Genomic DNA, 10,655 nt, shown 5'->3' with positions numbered 1-10,655 from the left:
AGTGAGTTTGTTCCTCGAACAAGGAGGCATCGTAATTATAAAGCGTAAGCCGACCTAGGTGCAGTCACCACCGGCTAAGCACTGAGGGCTGACCCGGTGCTTGGCTTGGAGACGGGGGTGGGATTTCCCGATCTTTTCTGTCATTGGTTAATATTTTATTCTGTTGACAAGTTTTCTTACTGCTAATGCTTCCGACACCTTCTTGTCCACCCCCTCTCCTTGAGCCTGGCCGGAGCTGTCAAAACCACGCCTATGGAGGCCCACAATTGGTCCAGAAAGCGTAAAATCAGCAATCAAGGGGGCTTGGTTCATTAGTGCTGGGATCAGAGCAGGAAGGACATGTGAGATAGTTACAGTTGTACAGTGGACAGGGCAAGATCTAACCATTTCAACTCCGTGTCTGCGTAGAATGACTGTGCTTGAATGGACATCCGCATCGAAAGAGTAATCTTTTTATGAGAGCATCTGTTGGAGAACAGGAATCCTCAAATCTGCCTTCAAAGCGTCGTTGCGCTCACTTTGACTGATATTATTACAGGGACTTCGTGGAAACTAGCAGCTACGGGAGTTAAAGTGGAAGATCCTTACCACTGTCTTTGCTCGCCTTTTCGCGATTCACATTTTGCCGAATTTGCCTTGCTGCGCTTTTATTCCTCGTAGTGAGACAATCTATCGTCTGGATACGCGCTGCGTTTGCCAGAGAACACCACTAAATATATTTTTTTCACTACGATTGTTGGATGCACCGATGAGAGATCCAGCCTTCAAAGCGTCGTTGCGCTCACTTTGACTGATATTATTACAGGGACTTCGTGGAAACTAGCAGCTACGGGAGTTAAAGTGGAAGATCCTTACCACTGTCTTTGCTCGCCTTTTCGCGATTCACATTTTGCCAAAATTGCCTTGCTGCGCTTTTCCTCCTCGTAGTGAGACACTCTGTCGTCTGGATACGCGCTGCTTTTGCCGGAGAACACCACTAAATATATATTTTTTCACTACGATTGTTGTATGCACCGATGAGAGATCCAGTTTTTACAGGGACTGCGATGGCTTACCACCCTTTCCACGCTCACCGGCCGACCGACTTTCCCATGTCAGCTTTTCTCGCGGCCGCGCAACCCTCCTTCTTCCCGGCGCTGACTCTCACAAAGCCGATCCCGGACCATACCCTCGCCGGAGCCGCAGAGGCTGGGCTCCATTCGGCTCTGAGTCACCATCATCAGGCAGCTCATCTTCGCAGTCTTAAGAGCCTGGAGCCAGAGGAAGAGGTTGAAGACGATCCAAAAGTCACACTGGAAGCGAAGGATCTATGGGACCAGTTCCACAAATTTGGAACAGAAATGGTTATTACGAAATCTGGCAGGTGAGTTCATGGTTGCTCTATTTTTAGTCTTTTGTTTCAGTGTTAATACGAGGGAATGCTATGATGCACTCACCGTTTCACATATACTCCACAATAAATTCGCCGTCTGTTGCACGGACGTTTCTGTCGACGGCTGTGTAGTACAGCAGGCCCAGTAAATTCATTCATAAATCTCTGTCTTTTTCACATCGCTATCGTAAGCCATATCCCCTTTACTTCCCTATTAATGTCGTGCGCCCTGAACTGGCTGACCTAATTATTGTCAAAGAGACTAGAAATGAATGTCTTACTGTCAGAGCATGTGTACCTGAACGATTCATCTGCTCATTTGACTTATGAAAACGAAATGGGGAAAGTACAAGCGATGCGTATTCTATGGCTAGCAAAAGGAAAATAGCTGAGACTTTTTGTTGCTTATATCAATACCAACAAATATTGACTTTCAAGGCACGTTGTGGCACAGTTAAATCGTGCTTTCATTTATTTCGTAAAGAGAAATGTTTCTCTTGGTCTGCTTATGTACTGAGGTGACAATAAACTATTTTATGTAAATAACCTGCCACTTTCATGGAAGATTTAAGTCTTGCGGCGAGCTAAATTATCTGCAGCCAAGTGAAATGTTAATATTTGTTGAACATGTGTTTTTAGTGCGGTTGTTTTATTTAATAAATCTAGCTAAGGTAAACAGAACGTTTAAATATTATTTGGTTGTGTTGTTAAAACGTTAAGCTTGCATATGCCCACATTTGCAAAGAAAAAAGATTTTGATTTATGGACGTTTCCTTTTTCTACAGGAGAATGTTTCCACCTTTTAAAGTCCGCATCAATGGACTCGATAAAAAAGCCAAGTATATTCTATTAATGGATATTGTGGCTGCCGACGACTGCCGCTACAAGTTCCACAACTCTCGCTGGATGGTCGCGGGGAAGGCCGACCCGGAGATGCCAAAGCGAATGTATATACATCCGGATAGCCCAGCTACTGGGGAACAATGGATGGCTAAGCCTGTTGCTTTTCATAAACTGAAGCTAACCAATAACATTTCGGACAAACACGGATTTGTAAGTAACCCTTTTTTTTTTTTTAAATAACCCGTTTTGTGTGTTGCATGTAGGCCTGCTGTAATTGTGTGTTGCTGTGTAATATACAAATATAAATGTACTGCCATCTGTGGGCTGTAATGCTTACGCTCGTAATGATTGGGCATGCTTACAATTTCGCTGTTTATTCCTGGGCGAAGAGAATTATGGATGTTCTAAAATATATATTTTAGCTTACTTAATTTCTTCGGCCCATGTACAATTCTTTGCTGACGCTACATTCATTTCTTTCTTTGTTTCGGCAAGCTTATAAACCAGATATGAGGTATTAAGTCATAATTTTATTCGTTATGAATAATGATGACATTGATAGCTTGGTTATGTAATGTAAATACTTCATCCTGAGTTTTTTTTCTTGGCCACTCTTACTTCTATTGTTTATGATAGGCGCAGAGCGCTATAACATTTATGAGGGGGTGGAAGTGACAAAAAAAATAGGTCAAAGGAACCGGAGAGACCTTGAATCACGCTACAGTAAATGAGTTTACAAATAGCAACAGTGAAAGTGTAATTTGGGCTGTTTCGAGTAAGCGCAGCAACAAATTGCATAGGTAGAGCGACCTGAGCAGTCTCTGATAGTTCAATGAACAATGTTGAGACGGATGCAACTCTGCTGACCAATACTCTATACGTGAGCATGCAGTCAAATATAGTGTGTGACCTGCTCCCTTACGCGACTTGCAAACAAATCGACTGGAAACAAATGAAACATTTACATGCATGGCACAACCATTTGACATTTGTACAGTCAAACAGAAAATATATACATATATTTTTGTGTTGATCATCACATTTTGTTGTTGTAAGGCTTCCTTAAACTGTACAATTAATAAACTCTTATTTAATTTCTTGTTATAATGATAGCACCACCAAATAACTCCTGTTGCATGTTCCCGTGACTGTTTTCTGTCTACCTGCCACTGGCACAGGCCTGTTGTTATGTGATTTAGCCCAAGAACAATATTTCCACTATTACTACATATATTATGCGGTATTTATTGTCTAAAACGATTTTAAAGACTAATGACTTGAATGGATAATTATTTTGACAAGCACTAATGTTTTCCATTCCTCTTCCTCTCCTTCTCATTAGACCATTCTGAATTCAATGCATAAATACCAGCCCAGGTTCCATATTGTGAGAGCCAACGATATTCTGAAGCTTCCGTACAGCACTTTCAGGACATATGTTTTTCCTGAGACCGATTTTATTGCTGTCACAGCTTATCAAAACGACAAGGTATGTAGGCTACACATATTTTAATGAATTAAAGCAACCGTGCTGTGGACCTTATATGTGCACTATATAATGTACAACTTTACAATGTTCGCATTTTTGCTTTTGTTCTGCGATGCGTTTTGCATGCTCTGCATTTGATCGGATTTATAGCTTATGCTCACTTAACAAGAGGAGTAGTATTTATAGAAGTAGTAGGCTAGGCCTATTTTGAATATGTGGATGCAAAAGTGTATCTCTAAAGCATTTCACATTCCTCGTGTCCAGTGCTACTTCAAGCTACTGCTCATGTTAATTGTAGTCTGTGTCCGAGGGGCCTAGTGAGCTTGTCGGTATCGTAAAGTTTATGACATAGTGTCACAATCGATTAGCGGGCACTTAAACTCGCCGGTTTGTCCGGGAGCTACACACTCTGAGGCTCAGCAATCAAAGCGTGTCAGTTGCTAAACGCAAAAAGCAGAGGCCATCCAGTTTAGCAATCTATGAACTTTAAGGCCTTGGTTTCTCCTGAATTTATAGCCTACAGCGTCCAAATCACTTGGGCACAACGAAAATCGTTCTGTTACATCGCTCTGTATTTTCATGGAACTTGTAAAAACTGGCAATGATTCAAACCACACTATTAATTATTGATAGCAGGTCGGCGGCACTCCTCTAGTTCGCCTCTCTTGTTCTCTCTGTTGTGCTGTAGAGAATACCAATTTGACAAATGGAAAATGTTTACTCGTGGAATTTTCTCAGGGGGGTCGTGATTTGATCTTTTTCATTAAACATTTTTAATAATTAAATTATCACGCTAAAGTAGTCTGTGTAGCGTGTTTAACGGTGTTGGGATAATAACTGATGATCACACCACTTATAAGGGCTTTGCTTTTTATGCATTTAAATCTGAATATTTTACTTGAAGATTATGCATTCGTGCAGCATAACATTGATAACAATACCACTACTACGATGAATACCATTTTAATACTAATAGACTGCTGCTGTATAACTGTTTTAACAATGTACAAACAAATTACGAATAATATAATATACGCATCCTTTTTTTTTTTTTGCTTTGCATTCAGATAACACAGCTGAAGATTGACCATAACCCCTTTGCCAAAGGCTTCAGAGACACAGGGAATGGAAGAAGGGAAAAAAGGTAGGTTTTGAAAACCTTATAGTTCACATGCATTACGCAATGTAAACTGGCCAAAGAAACTGGATTCAAAGCTTAGCAAAATGTTTAGATTTCAACGATTTTATTTATTATTTATTTTACTGTGTGTCGTGGGTCAACTTAGGTCATATTTCCTTTTTTCACTTTTTAATTTTTTTTAAGGAAACAACTGACCCTTCCATCATTACGCATGTATGAGGATCAATGTAAAGTGGACCGTGATGGCGCGGACTCTGATGCTTCCTCAAGCGAACCTACAACCGGCAGAGATGCTGGTCATTCACCTGGACCGGTTTCCAGCCCACTTAGATTTAACCGGAGCAGCAGAGGTAGGTCTAAATCTATGAATAAATTATATTGCTATGCTTCACGATCACTGAGAGGAAACATGCCTAAGTGTCATATCATTTACAAGCTGCTGTATTATGCCTTTAGCGTTTTTCAAGACTACTTTAATAATTGACAAAGTAATTTTAATAAAGCGTTTATCATGAAACTAATGTGCTGATAAAATCAATTTCTCAAACAAGGTATAAAATGAATCAGACTGGAGCAACACATAAGGCCTAGATTATAGCCCTGAATTACATTTCGTTATATTCACATTACGCCTGGATGTAGAAAACCGAACATTCAAATCTAGTCCGTTTTTAAAAATTGGATATTTATTTATATTTTACCGCGATTATTTTCAGTTGTTATCATAGTTAGCCTACCACATATTATTTTAGCAATACATAGTATCAGTGGCGGTTCGTGGGTTTTAAAATAGAGGAGGCACACTACACATTCTGAGACATGAACTGAAATGAATTGTGAATTGTATTAACATTAAATCGTCCTCCTCCCATTTTCACCTCAAAATGATGGGGAAGCTGTGCCTCCCCTGCCTCCCCCGACGAGCCGCCACTGCATAGTATTATAAAGTAGCCTATTATAAAGTGTACAAAAATGTTGTCAGCTTGTCAAACGTTATGAAATTTACGATTGTAATTAGGCGACTCTAAAACGGTATTTGAACAAATTATAGCTAAGTAGGCCACTGTATTAATTTTTTTTTTGTTTGTTTTGAACGTGAATAAACAAAAATATTTTGTTGTCCCACCACAGACGAGAAAACATGCACTGACAGTGAGCACGAATTGGACCACCAAGACGAGCTGTGTGGAGGCTCCAGCAGTCCTGGGCCAGAGCCTCCATCTCCATTCAGGTCGAAATGTGAGGACCGGGGGCGGGAGAGGCCTGTTTTGGAGAAGAAAGACGATTATCCGGACTCCCGAAAATCAAGCGATTCCATATTTAGCATAAGAAACTTGGAGAAAGACAAACTAGAGAACAGGCCGAGGAAAGACACAGACTTGTCAAAGAAGGACACGGAAAACGGTGGTCTTAGCGGCAGTAAAGACAGCTTCTCTCCTCTAATGGTACAGACAGAGAGTCCTTCACATTTTGGGGCAGGGCACCTTCAGAGTTTGGCGTTTTCCGGCCTACACAGTCAACAGTTCTTTAACCCACTAAACACCGGACAACCTCTATTATTCCACCCCGGACAATTTGCAATGGCACCTGGAGCGTTTTCAGCCATGAGCATGGGCCATCTATTGGCTTCAGTATCAGGAGCTAGTGGCCTGGAGAATGTGAGCCTGTCGGCCCAGGGAACTGGGAGCACCCCGAGTCCTTTTCCCTTTCATCTATCTCAACACATGCTTGCCTCTCAGGTAAGGGAACTCTCGCCATTAAAATTTAAATCTAGGCCTATGCTATCATACGCCCTGTCTGGTTATGGAAGCACGTGAATAAAAACAGGCTATAGGTTACATCTAGCGATATACTTTTTGCAGAGATGCTTTTGATTTTGCTTGCATGTAAATCGCAATGGCTGTCGAACAAATTTTTTTTTTTGCATTACTTAGAAATATAAATATATAAACTGATTACAAAACTTTAGCTATTGAATAAAGTCAGATATAGATTTTAAAATATCTCAAATTGTTCTTGCAAACGCGTATTATTTCTTGAAAAAAAAAATGATTCGTGATAATAGTGACGTAGATTGATTGGCACGTATTTTCGTTACATCTTTGTTTTTCAGTTGTCACAATCAGCAATAATTTACTGTTGCGTTTGTTTCTATGCGCCCTAAAAGTCAATAAATACGCCTGCCATTGAAATCGATGGACTGCGAACAGGTGGCAGTAGTTAATCTGCGCAAATACTGGCTCTCTGAAAATTCGCCATGTAGCAGATCCTCACCTTTCAAACTGTTGCATGTTCGATGTGCTAAAAGTCGCTAACTAATGTCTCTTATTACAGGGCATTCCGATGCCAACCTTCGGTGGACTTTTATATATATAAAATAATAATAATAATAATCTAAAAGTAGCCTAAATGTTAGGACCACATATTGCAAAACCAGAGCTTTGCGCAGTTAGCCAAACTATTTTTGTAGACAAAACGCAAACGCATTTTTTGTGATATATTTATTATATGTAAATCCATAACAAGGTGAAATGACAGTGTTAGCGTTTGTTTATTTTCTGTCAGATGATGACCCATAAAAAAGTGCTGAAGTGGCTTACTGTTGCTATGGTTACCTCCTCAGCGAACGCGGCTTATGTCCACTAGCGTCAATTTACCGCCAGGTAAAAAAAAAAAGAGAGTCCTTCACATTTTGGGGCAGGGCACCTTCAGAGTTTGGCGCTTTCCGGCCTACACAGTCAACAGTTCTTTAACCCACTAAACACCGGACAACCTATATTATTCCACCCGGGACAATTTGCAATGGCACCTGGAGCGTTTTCAGCCATGGGTATGGGACATCTATTGGCTTCAGTGTCTGGAGCTGGTGGCCTGGAGAATGGAAGCCTGTTGGCCCAGGGAACTGGGAGCACCCCGAGTCCTTTTCCCTTTCATCTGTCTCAACACATGCTTGCCTCTCAGGTAAGGGAAATTTCGCCATTAAAATGTAAATCTAGGCCTTTGCCATGATATGCCCTGGCCTGTCTTATGGAAGCACGTGAATGAAAACAGGCTATGGGTTGCATCTAGAGATAGTTTTGCTGAGATGCTTATGCTTTCGCTTGCATGTGGTTGTTAAAATCATAATAATGGCTGTCGAAATATTTTCTGCATTACTAAGACAGAAAAATAAATAAATTGATAAAACTTTAATAAATAAAACTTTAGCCATTGAATACACAAGTCAGATATAGATTTTATAATATCTCAAAATGTCCTTGCAGATGCGTATTATTTCTTTAAAAATGATTCGTGATAAGAGTGATGTAGATTGATTGGCACTTATTTTTGTTACATCTTTGTGATTTTCAGTTGCCTAAAATGTCACAATCGACAATCATTTCTTGTTGCGTCTATTTCTATGCGCCCTAAAAGTCAATAAATCCGCCTGCCATTGAAATCAGATGGACTGCGAACAGGTGGCACTATAATCTGTTCAAATTCTGGCTCTCTGAAAATTCGCCATGTAGCAGATTCTCACCTTTCAAACTGTTGCATGCTCGGTGTGCTAAAAGACGTTAACAAATGTCTCTTATTACAGGGCATTCCGATGCCAACCTTCGGTGGACTTTTTCCGTCCCCCTACACCTACATGGCCGCGGCAGCTGCAGCGGCCTCCGCCCTTCCCGCGAACAGCAACACGGCCTCCTCGCTCTCAAGGAACCCGTTCTTGAGCAGCTCCACTCGCCCTCGACTGCGATTCAACCCTTACCAGCTCCCCGTGTCGATCCCTCAAAGCACAAACCTGCTCACCACCGGATTGCCAAGCGGCCTAAACCCCTCATCCGAATCGTCTAAATGCGGTAGCAGGGAAGCGAGTCCTGTGCCTGGTCACAAATCGGGGGCGAGTCAGAGAAACGGCTCACCTAAAACAACAATGAAGGAATCCATCAATGAACTTCAGAACATTCAGAGACTAGTGAGCGGCCTAGAGAGTCAGCGGGAGACTTCCTCACCTAGGGATTCACCCAAGTGATCAAGCATCCCCAAACCTATCCAGGGCATGACTTGAATTGCCAGAGGATTTTATTAAGTGGTTCTCTGAGACAAATTTCATTACGTACTGTTTTTGCGCATGGATGACTGGAGTGGAAAAAAGCAAACAGCAGTCAACAAGTAACAATTAATAAAAGAAAACGTTGGACTCGGTGCTCTTGGTGGTAAAGATCTGCGTAGGAAGCGCTGCGAAGACAATCTATGGTGTAGCCTAATTGTCTCTTTATAGAACACGCTGACAAGACCACACCACAGCAATCTATTTAAAAAAAAAGAAAAGAAAAGAAAGAAAAAAAGGAATTTACAAATAAAATACTTTTTTTGCGTAACGTCAGTAGGATCACTGCTGGTTGCAATAGCTAAATGGTGATTCACATAAAACCTGTAGACTGAAAACATCCAAGCTACATCCAAAAAGGAAAAGAAAAATATAAAAATAAAAAGGATATTTCAAAAGGGATTGACATGACAGTTGGACCGTTAGTTTGGCTAAATCCGACAGACAGTTGTACCTGAACTATTTAATGTAATTATTAATAAAAGAAACCTAATTCTGTAAATAAGCTACAAGGACCTAAGAATATGCAAATTGGTATTAATTTATTCAAAGCTGTACATTTTCGTGTACATAATATTTAGAGTTTAACTCGTTGCATTTTTTTCTTTTTTCTCTATGGTTGTTGTAAATGAAAGCTATAGCGTTTGTTGTTTGGAGACAGAAGGTGTTCCTATCTGTGATGCGTTTCTGTTTAATCTGCCTGTGACACGTAATGAAAGCGAGTGCCATCATTGCAATGTAGCAGTCGCTGTAAAAACACTTATCACGCTGCAAGGTTTGGGAAGCCTCAGGTTAATGTACTCCAACAGAAGAGACCCACATTCCTCTTCTTGAGCTGAGTTTATATAAAGAAATATATGAACGTGTCCCGTTGTGCTGGCTGTCCGGATTTTTCTGTTATTGTTGTTGTTGTAGGATTCTTTCGCAATTTCAATAAAAAAAAAAATCAACGTGTTTAAATATTTTTACATTTATGGCACTGCGTTATCTCAATGACAAGTTGCACACTTACTAATGACATATAATAAATGAATTAGGCATGTAGCCTATGCGGAGTTATAACAGGTCACTGAAAATGTTTTTAGAACAACGACAAAATGATATAGCCTAAAATACAATTCCTATGAAGAAGGGTAACTGCTATTGTTCCTATGAAGAACAATATTTGGATAACTGCAACATACAAGCAGAAAAAAAGTGTTGGCCAGTTTGTTTTAAATTGCGGCAAAATATGTAAGCCACACCCTCACTATTTGTGATTACTGGTCACACGTAGCTAATAATAATAAACGTCATGTTTTGTAAGAAATAATATGTGGAAAATATTACGTAGAAATACTTACAAATGCATCATGGTGTTTAAAGGGGTTTTCAAAAATGTAGCATAGCAGCCTAGCCAAAGCAAAAGCTACTGCGCCCTCTGTCGTAGACTCATGTTCCGGATTATTTTACCCCTCATCAACATCAGTGTGATTTTAAGATAACGACCGCTACAACAGTAGCCTATTTGTTTTATTAGGCCTTTATAGGTACCTGCAAACAATTTTGGTTTAGGTTTTTGTTTATTATTATTATTATTATAACATGAAAAAGAGTAGGCTATAGGCTACTATTGTATAACAATAGGCCTACAACTGCAACACAGCCTACAGACCTAAAATATTACGATAGCATATTAAGAGCAATAGTAACACAATTCTATATTGTAGGCTACAAA

General features: G+C 40.2%; 1 protein-coding gene across 1 annotated transcript in view; it reads left to right on the top strand.

The window, feature by feature from the left end:
- Nucleotides 1–764: 764 nt before the first annotated feature.
- tbx2b (T-box transcription factor 2b) overlaps nucleotides 765–10,655 on the top strand; it is an 11,891-nt gene continuing 2,000 nt past the window's right edge. The window contains exons 1-8 of the mRNA XM_016455636.1: nucleotides 765–1,363; nucleotides 2,158–2,425; nucleotides 3,558–3,704; nucleotides 4,772–4,848; nucleotides 5,029–5,195; nucleotides 5,977–6,312; nucleotides 7,535–7,806; nucleotides 8,426–9,891. Coding sequence (XP_016311122.1) covers nucleotides 1,017–1,363; nucleotides 2,158–2,425; nucleotides 3,558–3,704; nucleotides 4,772–4,848; nucleotides 5,029–5,195; nucleotides 5,977–6,312; nucleotides 7,535–7,806; nucleotides 8,426–8,860 — 2,049 coding nt within the window. The 5' untranslated portion in view covers nucleotides 765–1,016 and the 3' untranslated portion in view covers nucleotides 8,861–9,891. The remainder of the gene's footprint in view (nucleotides 1,364–2,157; nucleotides 2,426–3,557; nucleotides 3,705–4,771; nucleotides 4,849–5,028; nucleotides 5,196–5,976; nucleotides 6,313–7,534; nucleotides 7,807–8,425; nucleotides 9,892–10,655) is intronic.

This window comes from Sinocyclocheilus anshuiensis, unplaced genomic scaffold, assembly GCF_001515605.1.
Source record: "Sinocyclocheilus anshuiensis isolate Anshui unplaced genomic scaffold, SAMN03320099.WGS_v1.1 scaffold319, whole genome shotgun sequence".
NCBI lineage: Eukaryota > Metazoa > Chordata > Actinopteri > Cypriniformes > Cyprinidae > Sinocyclocheilus > Sinocyclocheilus anshuiensis.
The sequence above is the reverse complement of the archived record's forward strand: the minus strand, read 5'-3'. Positions and strand labels throughout refer to the sequence as shown.